Source organism: Mustela nivalis, assembly GCF_964662115.1.
Source record: "Mustela nivalis genome assembly, chromosome: 2".
Classification (NCBI taxonomy): Eukaryota; Metazoa; Chordata; class Mammalia; order Carnivora; family Mustelidae; genus Mustela; species Mustela nivalis.
In genome coordinates this window covers 40,512,953-40,527,614 of record NC_139021.1, presented here as the reverse complement: position 1 = coordinate 40,527,614, position 14,662 = coordinate 40,512,953, and the positions used below count along the sequence as shown (strand labels likewise).

The 14,662-nt window shown below is 37.0% G+C and overlaps 2 protein-coding genes across 7 annotated transcripts in view; one reads left to right on the top strand and one right to left on the bottom strand.

Moving 5' to 3' along the window:
• Window positions 1-7,598, top strand: part of INTS8 (integrator complex subunit 8) — a 55,091-nt gene extending 47,493 nt beyond the window's left edge. The window contains exon 26 of one of the 2 annotated variants that reach the window (XM_082722811.1): window positions 7,361-7,598. In XM_082722811.1, coding sequence (XP_082578937.1) covers window positions 7,361-7,362 — 2 coding nt within the window. In that variant the 3' untranslated portion in view covers window positions 7,363-7,598. Of the gene's footprint in view, window positions 1-1,495; window positions 1,690-7,360 lie in introns of those variants that run through there. The other variant, XM_082722810.1, reaches the window with a different exon arrangement.
• CCNE2 (cyclin E2) overlaps window positions 1,617-14,662 on the bottom strand; it is a 15,564-nt gene continuing 2,518 nt past the window's right edge. For 3 of the 5 annotated variants that reach the window (XM_082722837.1, XM_082722836.1, XM_082722835.1), the window contains exons 2-12: window positions 13,617-13,656; window positions 13,434-13,530; window positions 13,302-13,355; window positions 12,213-12,364; window positions 11,195-11,330; window positions 8,869-9,015; window positions 7,588-7,683; window positions 6,153-6,287; window positions 4,366-4,477; window positions 3,448-3,605; window positions 1,617-3,086 (exon numbers count right to left, since the gene is read on the bottom strand). In XM_082722837.1, the coding sequence (XP_082578963.1) occupies window positions 2,973-3,086; window positions 3,448-3,605; window positions 4,366-4,477; window positions 6,153-6,287; window positions 7,588-7,683; window positions 8,869-9,015; window positions 11,195-11,330; window positions 12,213-12,364; window positions 13,302-13,355; window positions 13,434-13,530; window positions 13,617-13,630 (1,215 nt within the window). In that variant the 5' untranslated portion in view covers window positions 13,631-13,656 and the 3' untranslated portion in view covers window positions 1,617-2,972. Of the gene's footprint in view, window positions 3,087-3,447; window positions 3,606-4,365; window positions 4,478-6,152; window positions 6,288-7,587; window positions 7,684-8,868; window positions 9,016-11,194; window positions 11,331-12,212; window positions 12,365-13,301; window positions 13,356-13,433; window positions 13,531-13,616; window positions 13,657-14,583 lie in introns of all 5 variants that reach the window. The other 2 variants (XM_082722833.1, XM_082722834.1) reach the window with 2 other exon arrangements.

Below are 14,662 nucleotides of genomic sequence, written 5' to 3'. Positions count from 1 at the left end.
TGACATCATTTTTACTGTTCTTTTCACTGACTGTTAGGACTTTTCTTCTCTGTGGGTATCTCCCTGTCTGCCCCTTAACTTTGATTTCCCCCAAAAGTTGGTCCCTCCATTATTCCGCTTGCTCTGCGTCCTCCCTCGGTAGCTCCATCCACTTAGAGTTTTGACTGCTACCCAGAGTACATTGTTTCTCTCAAATCTCTGGGCTGTTCCAATTTCTGTCTTCTACTTTGGACTTTTATAGCCAGTTATCTTTGTGACATTTGGTTTGTTTGAAATTACTCTGTAGTTATACCTTGGGACCACGTTTTTCCCCGTGTATTCCTTCATATGGAAATGGTATTATCCAGCAAGTCTTCCTACTCTCTGATCCTAGTCTTGCTATCCCCCTTCAAGCTACATATCAGAACAGTCTTTGTTGTTTAAAGATGTTCTAATTGGGTTTCTTTTTTTAATTTGTAGATCACTTTAAAGGTAATTCAAAGATACTAAAATGTTCTCACAAGATGCTCCTTGGCAGAATACTGTCGATTTTTAGTAGGCTGAGGTATTTCTTTCTAATCATGGAAGAAGTGCAGTACTATGTGCTGTTACAGTGCTGAACAGCTAGCTATTTTTGCACATTAAAAAAGTGAAGCCTTTCCTGAAACATGAATTTTTGACTTATAAACTTTTGTTGGAGCCCTAATTTAACTGTAACAAATGTGTCAAATGACATGTAGGGGTTATTTACTGGTATTTTTAGTCAAACTTATATGAATTTATGTTACTGTAGCTAGAGTTGTCTCCCCCCTTTTCCACAGGGGTAAGTTCCAAGACCTCTCTGGTGGATGCCTGAAATCATGGCTAGTACTAAATGCTACATGTACATACCTACCTATAAGAGCAGTTATAACAATATACTGTAATAAGCTATGTGAATATAGTCTCTCAAGAGCATCATCACCCTTCTTCTGATGTGAGGTGAATGATGTAAGCATTGTGGTACAGTATTAGATTACTGTTAACTTTTTTTTTTTTTTTTTTTTTTAAGATTTTATTTGAGAGGGGGAGAGAGAGCAAGCAAGCGCACAAGAGCAGGTGGAGGCTTTGATCAGCATTCAACCAGGCAGAGGGAGCAGCAGACTCCCTGCTGAACAGGGATCCAAAGATGCTGGGATTATGACCTGAGCCTAAGATAGATGCGTAACTGCCTGAACCACTTAGGCCCCCCTGCTCTTGACTTTCTAAGATATGTCAGGAGGAGGATCATCTGCTTCCGGACCCTAGACCTTCAGATAAGGGGGACCTATACTATAATTCCATAAAAAGTGGCTTAGCATATCCTTTTTAAGAGTGGCTCTAGTCTGTTTTTATTAATTTCTTCCATCTCTCTCATCATTTACAATTAGAGGTTAACTAATCATTAAGCTGAGTGTTAGTATGTAGGTAGTTTTATATTATGTTTATTAGTATTTTTTACCACACCTGTAATAATGTCACTTTCTTGTTTTGGAAGATCAAAGCCATCGGCCAGACAGAACTGAATGCAAGCAACCCAGAAGAAGTGTTACAGCTGGCAGCGCAGAGAAGGAAAAAAAAGTTTCTCCAAGCAATGGCAAAACTTTACTTTTAAGCAGTTAGTTAAAATTTTTTAACTTTTATTTTTTAAACAATGGGCTAAAAATAAACAGTATTAGATTATATAATACATATGTACACATTTAGTGGTGTTTTCTTTTCAGACAATACTGAAAAATTTTAAAAACTATACAGAAGACTTCATACCATAACCATAGCTTAAATTTATAATTTCTTCAAAGGAAGAGATTCACATGTCCAGTAACAGAATAAACTAGCAACTTAGTATAATTTGTTTTCTATTTAGACTCCCTCTTGAGGCTGAAATTTCATTTTTTTAAAAAACTAAAATATGTATAAGTAGCTAGTCTATATACAGCAAGTTCTTATGTCAGGTTTTTTTGTTTGTTTTCAATAAATAATCTAGCAGTCAGTATACATTTACTACGTTTCTGCCTTATGAAAATAAGTTTAGGTCAAGTGTTAAGCTTTATCACTTTGACACTGTCCTTAACTCATAATGTAGGAATTTAAAAAGGACCTTAATAATTTTGCAAACATAAATAGTCTTAGTCACACTAAATTAAGAAAAAGTCCTTGGGGATATCTTGTAGTTAGTAAAGTGACTTTCTCATATAAATAGGTTGAAAGGGTACTTCTTCACTTAAATTGTGATGTACAAAAAGTTATTATAAAGCAACCTCTGTGTCAAAGCCCAAAGTAGGAGCTACAACATTTATCTTGTTTAAAATTTCTTTGGTATTCCCCCTTTTTAGAGCACAGTTTAAGCACCATGTTCATCTAAGCCTTATTGGTTAAAAAATGTTATGGCAAGGCAAATGTATCAGTTAAAAAACAGATTAAAGTTCATTTGTAAAAATTCAAGTTTTATAATAGCTTGCTACAGCAGCTATAGATAAATTAGTCACCTTATTATAAAACTAAACCTTTGTAAACAAGTTTAAATTTTATTTTCAGAAACCAAATTGCACTAGTCAAGAATATGAATTTTGCGAATCTAGAAACTAGATTCAAAGTATTGTATTACTCATGTCCCCTTTAAGGTAGCACTTGTCTAGTCTAAAACTCCAATGATAAAATTCTTAATTTATCAAGATAAACATAGTAACACTGGATCAAAAAAATTCTTACGGCATAAATTGTGGCTGGCTTCTATCCAGTCATGCTGGGAATGAAGTCATCTTTGTAAACAAGTCCAGCTGTTTAAACAGCTAACCTAGGAATTTCTTCCTTAATGCCAATTTTAAGTGTTTTTTCTTAAAATCAAAGAATGGCAGTGAAACTTCTGAATTGGCTAGGACAGTCATAGCACTACTTTCCTGAAAACTTTAGTAGTTCAGTTCTATGAAATTCTACCCAATACTCAATTCCAACTTGTTTGCCAGTTTACTTCTTTAGTGTTTTCCTGGTGATTTTTCAGTGCTCTTCGGTGGTGTCATAATACCTCCACTGCACACTGGTGACAACTGTCCACCCTTTCTGAAAGTGTTTACATAATTTACTTCATCCTGTACATGTGAAGAAATCATGCAGAGATTAATAGGTAAGCACGGACAGTAAAACAAAACCCAGATTTTTGGGGTATTAACCTGAGACTACTTAGGCCTCGTGTAGGTTTCTGTCTTTGAAAGCATGACTAATCACGTTTTAGAGATACAACGGTTTGAACTGCCTACTTTAAAAACTCTTATCTGGAATACTGGCATTGATCTTGAGACACTCCACAAATCTTGCTGTGACATTAGTGTGCCCATAAGAACTTTCTAGCCCCTAGTAGCCTAAACCATTGCCCTAAAGTATTTCTAGTATCCTTACTATCAGTTTCAATGACTTACTAGATAAAACCCAGAAGCCTCACAAGAAACATACCAGCATAGCCAGATAATTCGTATGTGTCTGGATATTGTGTCTATCTTCCATAGAAATCTTCTTGAAAATCTTCAGCTTCACGGGGCTAGAACTTTTTACTACGCTGACAAAAGGCACCATCCAGTCTACACATTCAGATATGTTGTCCCATTCCAAACCTAGACAGAGGAAAGTTTAGGAAAATGTGAAGGTTCCATCAGAAACTGTCTTTAAACTTAGTTTGAGAGTGCTAAACTGCTTTAACTTGTTGGAACTTGATTCTGGCCTTTTATTTTTTAAACTTATTTATTAAAGAACACATGTTAGCAGCAGAGGGAGAGGGACAGACTCCACAAAGAGTGTGGAGCCCACCATGGGGCTCGATCCCATGACCCAAGATCATAACCTGAGCTGAAATCAAGAGTCAGACAACCCACGAGCTATCCAGATGCCCTGATTTTGGCCTTTTAATAATGTGACCAATCAACTTAGAGCCTTTTTTTCTTTTAAAGGATGTATTCATTTGAGAGCACTCGAGCAAGGAGAAGGGAGGGGCAGAGGAGCAGACTCCCCAGAGTGCAGAACCAAAAACAGGATTTGATCCCCAAAACCTGAGCCAAAACCAAGAGTTGGACATTTAACCAACTGAGCCACCGAGACTTAGAGCTTCTTAATCAGTACCTTCTATATATGAAACAAATTGTCAAAACCCAAAGAACTTAGAGCTTTATCCATGTTGACTAACTTGAAATGGATGTAATTTACATTTGATCTTTTTGTTTATGGATATATATTGACAATTAGAAAGTACTTCTAACAAAAGGGAACATAATGGCTAAACTAATTTTCTTCCATTTTAATAGGAAGCTAAAGTTGATAAAAGCCCCTTTAATATTTAGTTGTAAACATGTAAGAAGATAACAAAATACAGTGCCTTACCTGAGGCTTTCTTCACCACTTCAATAGAGGTAAAGTGGCATAAGGCAGCGGCAGCCAATATTCTGTACTGGAACTCTAATGAATCGATGGCTAGAATACACAGATCTAAAAGCTAACCAAGGGAAAAGCAAAAGTACACATATTTAAGAGGAGAAAAGATGAGTGATACATGTTGCTACTAAAGATGAGTCAGGTACAATTTTAGAGTACTTAAGATGTGGATCCATATGCCAAGAATTGCTAAACTAAGGGATCCAAAGGTAATTTCCTTGAGAGTGGTGGCTTGAGTTAGGAAGTGAACAGACAAGGATTGTTAGGATGTGGTGTGCTCTGTAATAGTAGGAGGGGCACCTAATCCAGGGTGGGGAAGACTTGTGCTGTTTAAATCCTTTTTTTTTTTTTTTAAAGATTTTATTTCAGAGAGAGAGATAGAGGGAATATAAGCATAGGGAGTGGGAGAGGGAGAACAGGCCTCCCAAAGAGCAGGGAGCCTGATGCAAGGCTTGATCCCAGGACCCTGGGATCATGACCTGAGCCAAAGGCAGACACTTAAGACTGGGCCACCCAGGTGTCCCTGTGCTGCTTAAATCTTAAAAAAACAGGATAGCTAAGAAGATTGGAAGGTGTATTTTACATATAGGGAACAGCATTTGCAAATGAGAAATGAGACAAATGAGAAAGTATTCCTTGCCCTTAGAACTCCTAGTTCAGAACAAAGGAATTCCTTTCCTTCATTCCTTATTTAAAGGGGGGGGGCAGTAGCTGGAGAGGGATAGATTAGATCATAGATTAGCCTAGGTTAGATCATAAAAGGTCCTTAAGAATTCTAGTTCTGATTACTGAAATTACTGGAGGACTTTAAATCAGGAAAGCTACATTTTAAGAATGATCCTTTAGAAACGTGTTCCCCCTGTATCTGCTTCACTGTAGTCTAAACAGTGAGATTATTTAAAAGGCGGTATAATGGAGAAGAATGGTGTAAAACGGCTAGATTTCAGAGGCCTAAGGTGAATACCTGTGCAGTGGAATAAACTGAGTAGAAGACTTAGAAATAAACAATACAGATACAGTAATTACCAGTTTATCAAATGTTTGTTCTCGTTTGTTACAAAATGTTATAAAATGAACCAATTCTAATATTTTACTGGTAATTCAGTGTTAGTGTTCATAATTGTGTTGACTAGATTTAAAATAAAACTAAGTTTCACCCTAGGTTATTTAAAACCCATCCCAGTATGCCACAGTTCCTTCAATTCCATATGTAAGCTTTTCATATCCTACATAGAATTAGAACACAGAACAGTTACAGTGGCCTTTAAGATACTTAGGAGAAGCAGGCAGGAAAGAACATTTGTTACGCTGGCCAAGGAAAGCATAATTTGAACCTAATTTAAAACAAAAAAAATCTTAATTCTAAAGTACAAAGTAGGCACTCTTTGTATTCAAATAAGAATAAGATAATCATATAGAATAATTTCACATCAAACTAAAGGCAACTGGCTATATGTCTTTTTCCATTTTATATATCAAAAAGAGGTATTTAACTCTACTTTGAACTCAAAGAATGGAAAGTATTCATAATACATTTAAACTCTAAGTTTAAAAAGTTTGTTTTCTAGAATTACTAGGCAATATAAGTATTGGGAACAGAATTTTATGCATCAGTTTTGTTCTTGTCAATTAAGGAGTGGATTTAATTCATTATGCTTTTTATTATATAACTTAGTTAAGACTTTAAATGCACTGAACAGCTATAATAAACATTAGCATATATTCATTAAAAATACCTGAGCTATTTGAATGAACTTTTCCTGAGAATACTGAGGTAGAAGAACTTTAGGAGCATCCTTAAGCGCATCAACTTGGAGGAAGAGATTTAGCCAGGAGATGACTGTTACAGGACAGAGTTCCCATTTTAAAGCCTGTTAATGGAATTAAAATACCTGTTAATAAATGGAGATATGTACACACTATAATACGTAGCTACTTTATTAGTCATTTAAAAACTTTCTGCTTTAGGTTTATTTCTTCCTAGGAATTTTATTGACCCTTATTTTTATTAAAAATATTTATAGGTACCTCAGGATGTAAAGGTGCTTATATTTTACAGTCTACTAATAGAGGCCCCTTTATAATTCTCTAGTTGTCTTTCTTTAAAAAGCTTACTATGTCTGGTATTCATTCATCCTCTTATTTCTTGCAGTGCCGCTGGTCTTCCACATCTATTATTATTTATTGAAACTGCCTTTGTAAAATTGTATTCAGTGACCAGAGCTAATTCCATGTAGATCTTTTCATGATCTTTGATGGCTTCTTGTCAAATTTAAAAGTTTAGAACAAAAAAGACAAATCCCGATTTATGATATACTCTCCTCCATGAGGCCCTAGGACTTTACCATTTACAAGCAGTCTAAAATAATTAGGTGAGAACCGTGTTACAGAAAACTCCATCTCCTCTTTACCTACTCCTTATAGTGTGCTTCAAGCCTGAATAAGGTTATTGTTAGAATGGCATCTTTCTGGTAAGCTGATATTTAACAGAGCTATGAATATGAATAGATTGTAAACATAATTTACAAAATATAAATTTATAATAAATATAGTTTAGATAATCTATAAAAAGTCCTTGTTTTCTGGTGTGTCCTATATATAAACTCAGGGTGTTCAAATTTAATAACATACTTTCTAGTTGCTAACATTCAGCGTTTACTTTAATTCAGGGCCTGATTAAACACCTTTATGCTTCTCTTCTCCATGCTTGTTAATAGTCCTTTTTTGCATATAGAAAGAAAAAAGACAAATAATTTTCATTCTGTATCTACTGGAAGAAGGGGGGGGCAGTATCAGAACTAAGATTTGAATTATCAGAATAAAATGTCAGAACTAAGGTTTGAATTGTTGGAATTCATTTGTATACACAATTCAAACCTTTGTATACACAAATGAATTAGGCTATGTTAATTATACTTTTCAAAGTGTTTTCCTTAACTTTAAGAAAATAATATATTCTCAATAGAAACAAAGACACAGAAAATGAAGAATCTACAGGTTATGTAAATTCCACTCTGTCTATATATCATTGTCAGTATTTTGATACATTAACCTCTTTGAACTGATCCTAATGCTGAGTGAAACCTGTTTTCACTATTTACATTGTGGTCTTTCAGATTCAGTAGTAACTACTAACTTAGTAAATAGCAAAATAGACAATAAATTTATTACCTTTAATATAATAAGTTCCATTCTTAAGATATCCTCTTCACTGCAGGCACCATCAGTAACATAAGCAAACTCTTGTAGTTTAGGAGCATATATTTCCTTTAAAGTGGATTTTTAAAAAATTAAGCACAGTTGAGATTGAGATTAAAACAAAAGGTTATATAGAAACCACATACAGGCTTCATTTTTAAGGACAGCTTCATAAAGTGATTATGTGTCTTAGTAACAAGATTTTTCACAGATGTAGGAGTCTGAATCAGCCAACTACATTGACACTTATTTTCATAGACTTGATCTTGAATTTCAATTAATAAACAACTAGAGTATCTTAAAATATTTCAGTTAAAAAACAAAAAGCTAGATTTTAAGATTGCTTATTTATATTGGCCACACCAAAACAAGACACTTCAACAAGGTCTAGAAACTACTGAAAACAGTTCCTTTATAAACGTGTGGTACATCAAGAAATATGTTGTGCAGTTTGGCTGATAGGTCTGTCTTAACAGCCCAGAGGAAAACAAAATGATCAGAGTAGAAACGAGGCCTGCTACAGATGAGAACAGGTTAAACATCAAGAGTTCAGTCTAGAAAGATACCTGAAGCACACAGTAAGGATAGACCGAACACAAAATTATTTACCAAATATGTCAGAATTGGGAGATAGTTCTTGGTGCTCAAAAGACAAATTTGGAAGAAAAACACACTTAGATTAAGGCCTGATTCACAGTCCCTCTCCAACCCTCAAAATGATGACAAGTTTCAAAACTTTCAGAAGAAAGTATGATATCCAAAATGGATTAAGAAAAACAAGATTATGTGAAAGAAAACCTCAGGCAAAAAAGGGTTGCCTTCCATCCTGGCAGCACCACCCAAAAACAGAATATAGACCATTCAGTATATACAGACCATTATTTTAACCCAGCATAGTATTTATTTCATTTGATTGGTCAGTTAGTTTTCAAAGGCCATTCTATTGAAATCAAGTGCTCTATATGTATACAGACCACACTTTTGGTGTATTTTGTCCAGCAGAATGAACCATAGGATATTTCACCTAGATGCTTCCAGAATCTAATAAACCAGATGCTTATAATAGGCTCAGATACTAACAAAGGGAACTGTATTTATCTATCCAAATAAGTAATATCCAGAAAATGTTCTGGGGGAAAAAACCCATTCAGCTTTCCTATAGAGTTAATGTCAAAAGCTGTATTTGCTGGGATTATTAATGTGTTGATTTTAAAAAGTGAGATATATGATCATGGATAAAGCTTGAGAACTCACCTCCAGTTTGGAAGCAATGAATAATGAGGTAATTCCAATGAGTTGAAGCATATTTTTATTTATATCCTTTTGTGTCAACATAAATCTATCAAAAAAGTCTTGCGCAAGGTAAAATGTTTCTCTATGAAGTGTGTATACCTCACATACCTAGAGAAGAATTCGAACATTTATAAATATTCTATGCATTTCTCCAAATTAGAAAGTTCTCACCTAAAATACCAGTCTTTAGAATACTTTCAAGACCAAAATTGCTTTTTAGGATAACAGAGCTAAGATTGGGCAGGGATAAGGAGGGGGGTACTAATTATATACAAATACTAACATATACTAGGATATAGGATAAAAGAATCTATTACTATCCTCATCTACTTACTAGATTTTTTTTAAAGTTATTTAAAGGTTTTATTTATGTATATGTTAGATGGAGCACAAGCAGGGGGAGCGGCAGGCAGAGGAAGAAGCAGATTCCCCACTGAGCAAACAGAACTTGATCCCAGGACCCTGGGAACATGACCTGAGCCGAAGGCAGATGCTTAACTGACAGTGGCACCCAGGTGTCCCTACTGTTACTAGTTTTATATATGTATTTTTTTCATATGGACTTAACTTATTCTCAGATATATTTATACTTTTGCTGACTGTGAGTGGAAACTTTTTTCCATTAGTTTCCTAATTGTTTATTACTGGTAAGTGGTTACGTTTTCATGCTTAGTTTATAATTTTAACAGCTCGAAATGATACTCTTCACTGTTCTAGGTAGACATTTAACTACAAAATAACATTTTTTTCAGTGTTTTTAACTTCATTTTTTTCAAGTTTTACTGTGTTGGCTAAGAATTTTTATAGAAGACAACTGAATGAACAACATTGGTGATAGACAAAGTCTTGATCTCATCCCTTGTTTCTTACTGTAATGGGAATTTCCCTAATGTTTCACTATTGTTAATAAACAGTATCTGTCATTTCCATACTTAGTATAGGGAAAACTTCAAATTCTGAACTCCAGGAAGTAGCAGCTTTATCGCCATTTTGAAGATGAGGAAACAGGGACGGAAGTACATGAGTTTCTAGTAAATTATGTGTTAAGGAACTCTTAGTTTACTACATATTTTGAAATGAGGAACAGAAACTGATTTTCAAAAAATGTCTTTCAAGTCTATCGACACTTTATGTTTCTCTTTTAAACTGTTAAGATAATATTGAACCATCTTTGCATTCATAGACTAAAAGGATATATACTAAGAAAAACTAGAGTTTAACACTGCTGGATTGATTATATTCTATAGTTTTGCATATAATCCTATTTAAGGGAAGATAGCAATAAATTTGATGGGCAACTACTGGATAAAGTCAGCGTAACCATAAAAAGGAAAAAAAAAAATCTATATAATTGTGCTTAGGTTGCTTCCATGGTCACTAGGCACTCCAAAAGTAAAAATTCAGCCACCTTCTTGTACCCACATGACTGAAATATCTCCCCTGCTAGTCAGAATAAGAACTGATAACCTAACTCAAAAGGACAGTGTTTTATAATCTTAAAAACTTTTCTGATAGCTTCTGAGATCTACTCTGCCATGTATTATTCCACTGAAAAGCCTATAGTGTCATCTCTATCAAACACAGGGAAACTACAGAGTAAACATCCAAGGGCTGGAGAAAAATCAGTTTGTCATTTACACAAGTAATTTTCTCAATTTTAGAGACTCTTGGAATTATTATCCAGAGAAAAAGAATGGGCCTAAACAGAACATTCTGTCACAGATTTTTAGATTTAGAGATTTGGAGAACACGGTTACTTCTTTAGATTAATGGTACAGTGTGTTTCAAAAAGGAATAAAGGTGTGTAATAAAGGGAAACTACATGAAGCCCAGAGGGCTTAGTGCCTCTGGATATTCAAAGCCTCATTATTTAGGACCTAGAAATCAGGATTCCAAATCATAACTTGATTTTGGTGATGTAGAAAAAGGACTTCTGAGGGCCAAAGCCTAGTCCTGGTTCTTCACTTTGCATAGCAGAATTCAAAATCTTTTCAACTATGTATATATTCTGTTTATCTTGATTATCCTCAGCATCTAGTGCCTGGTACACAGCAATTCCCACAGACACTAGGAGTTCTGAATTAAGTTTAGGTTGTATGGGATGCAGTGCCTGTGTTACTTTATTCTCACAAAGCGGACATTTTCCATTTTGGTACTGTTAACTGCAGTATGTATCCCCCAAAAGATGGCTACTGAAAATATAGCAAGGGCACATGGAAAACACATATACATCTAAATACTTTTCCATTATACAGAGATAAAGAAAATTTGTATTGGTGGAACATACCTCTAAAAGCCAGTCTAGAAGTATTGACCTCATCTGTGGTTCCAAGTCAGAATGCAGAACTTCAAAATGTTTGTCATGAACATACCTGGTCTCCTTTTTTAGCATGTTTAGCCAAACATCCTTTGAACATCCCCAGCTATAGAAGGGGAGAAAAGAATATGTAACCTACTTAATATTCAAGCTACCTGTTGTACAAAGAATCAACTTCAGGTATTGAAAAACAACTTTGAGTTAGAATTTGGAAGGAGGAGCTCTTAAAGTAAATTAGGAAAAAATTGCTACTTTAACTTTTAGAAACCATTTCTTTAGCATAAAAAAGCAGAAGCCTGAAATTGTACAGCAAGAACTTAGACTATGGCTTTCAAGAGTGCTTCCCCCATTTATAAATTAAAAGGCTTCCATTTAAGATAACAATATTTTCTCAAGAGCAACACTGCAAATTTAAATATTTAAGCATATAATCCCAGTAGAGACAAGTTCCAGTCATCTCTAAATAAATCAATAGTAAACTCACCTAAAGTGGTGGTGACTGGGACAGAGTATAGTAAAGGGGAGGGATGGTGAGTTTAAATGTCTGCCCATTAATTTGTATATTAGAGCCAAATATACTACATTACATGCTTTGTATAAGCTGTACCTCTTAGTCATATTAACTAGAAAAAAGAATATAGGTATTTCTAAACTTGGTAAGAAATAGGGTTGATCTATCAAATGAAAATGTCATACCTGTTAAAGTGCTTCCTTATTAAGATTTAGAAAAATGACTTAAACCTCATTTAAAAAGCCTCTAATGAGGCTTAGAGTATTCAACAAGTAAATGAAAAGCACTTCATAAAATCAGTATTTTAAATACCCATATCCTTTGCAAACATCACCATTCTCAGTACATGCATAAATATTAGTAAAGCAATTTTTGGATGTTTTTCGGTCTTCTAATGAAGGCAAAATAGGATTCAAGATAGTGTAATATACTAAGTAGTTTTAATCTTTGATATTAAATTATAAAAAATGTTCTTACCTTAAATCAGGCAAAGGTGAAGGATTAATAAAAAGATTTTTAAATCTGTAATTTGTAAATCGGGAGAAGTCACTTGTTCCTATTTCTTTGTGGGGTGTTTCAATGATAATACAAGGACTGATCCCCCCAGATAATACAGGTGGCCAACAGTTCTGTCATATAAAACAAAAATTTGTGCGAAAGAAAATCAGCTTTTGTCTTGGATGGAAGCTAGTATTTCTAAACATCTATAGTTTCCCCCAACACCACTGTTAGTTAACCACTGCTGACAATCTAGTTGACATTCATATTTTAGAATTCAGACACCGTTCATACGGATCTTCATACATAAAGAGTAACAGGTGGGGATGTTTTAGAGAACAAAATACAATTCTGGAAATATACAAGACATTAGATATTGGGGAAGGGAGTAATAACAAAATGCATCTGTAGTCAAACACTAATAATCATTTCAAGATCATAAAATGGAAATTCTCCCTCTTTTCAATAGTGGTAAGGGCACCTTGTTTTATAAAAAGCTCCTCCCCCCACACCAGTTAAGTCTGCTTTCATACTTCAGAATACTATAAAGCAAAACCTTAAAAGTGGAATCAACTGATGTCAATTACTTAAATAGCTTTTAAAGGACCCTCTCCCCAACCAATGCTGGTTTCAAAGAGAACCATTGTCTCTAGTGTTCTCTGCACCACACATAGGGAGAATAGGTGGCAAAGGGCTATGTGCCAGTCTGTCAGTGACTTCTATCCTATTTATGCCCCAAGGAACAGCTATTAGGACCCTCCACTATAGTCAGAGAGGGAACAAAGAGCAGTACATTGGACAGATTAGGCGGGCCCTGGTGCACCAGGCGATTCCAAGAGGGAGGGATTTACAAAGAGGAACCAGCTGCTTCAAGGCAAACTTGATCTGCAGCTGTAGTAGGATTCAGGCACGTAAAAACCACCCAAAGATACGGGCCTTCTGCTGACCTCTAGGGGCATTCGAAGTAAAAGTGTCAGAGGTATCTTCCTATTGCATAGCAATAACACAATTTTATCATTTGTCCTGCATTTGTTTCCCCCAAGCCCACCCAGCCCAGTTCTGCATTACCCTAATCTCATACTGCTGTTTCTTGGCGACCTCCTCTTTTCTTTTTTTGACATCCTGGAAAATAAAAAAGACCATTATTAACCTGAAGTCCCAGCAAAGAATTTCTTCTCTCTCCTCTCTCTCTCAACTCACCTGAGCTGTTTTTCTCCTCTTGGCCTGAATTATCTGGGCTTCCTGGGGGGAATCCGTCTGGCTGGGCTGGGGCTGTTGCTTAGCTTGTAAACGGCTACTACGGTGACATTTTTAAAAGAAAGTTTAATCATGAGTTTAAAGTGCAGCAGCGAATTTTTAAACATATCTACAAGACAGTGTTACCTGCGTCTTGACATTCTCTTCTTTCAAGTGTGTGAAATCTCTGGAGGGGACAGGAAAAACGAGAGTCAAATATTGTCACCCATATTCTCCCAAGTGCCAATCAGACGCTCATTCAGGGGTTTCGGCTAAGTCCCTCAGGAGATGGCCTGAGCCATTTGTCCATGCTGTCTCACGCACTACAATGGTTATGTCACGGTATTAATTTTGGACACATGCCTGCGTCTCCTCAATTGAATAGACAGCCGGGACGCGAGTGTCTTCAAGAATTTACAAAGCACCCCAGCAAGGAGGCAGGTCTCCCCCAAAATGGGTCTTTTCTGCGCCCTCCATCCTCTCTCCCGGAACCCCGACGGGGGCTTGGGCAGCGCCCCCACATCCCCCCTTCCATCCAGGACGAGTCCCGGAGAGAGAGGGGGTTGTGGAGGCGAAACGCTGTAGAGAAGCCGGTTCCGCGCCAATTTGGAGAGCGGCGGTGGCGGGGAAGCAGGGGGCGGAGGGAACGGAGACTTGTGTCACGTCCTTCAGTCTCCGTTCCCTCCTTCCCAGCCCCACCGGGCCCTGCCTGTTGCTTGAAGGGGCACCGGGACCCCGACTCCAGATGGGGGTGGGAGTGAAAGGAAAGAGAGTTAAAGGGGAAACTGGGGTGGTCAGGGAGCTCTTCGCCCGTGAAGGGAACCCAGACCCCTATCCTCCCTCCCGCGGGAGAGCTCCCCTAACGAGTGTGGGCGAGAGAAGCCCCTAGAATGAGGGCATTTTCCGTGGCCTCCCCCTTCGGGGCAGTCTTCCACCCCCCGCCGCCTCCCCGGCTCCCTGCCAGAGATCCTGACAGGGACGCAACGCGGGAAGCCATCCGCCCCAGCCGCCTATTTCTCAGCCTTCCCATTTTTCCTCCTCTAGGCTCCCGCCCGCGGGAAGAACCGGCCCCGTGGGCTTTCTTTCCTCCCGCACTCCGCCCTACGCCCGGCACCTTCTCACCGCTGGACCCGCTACCGCTCCGCTCTCAGCTGGCGCCGGCGCCAACCCAATATATAGGCCGGGCCGGGCCC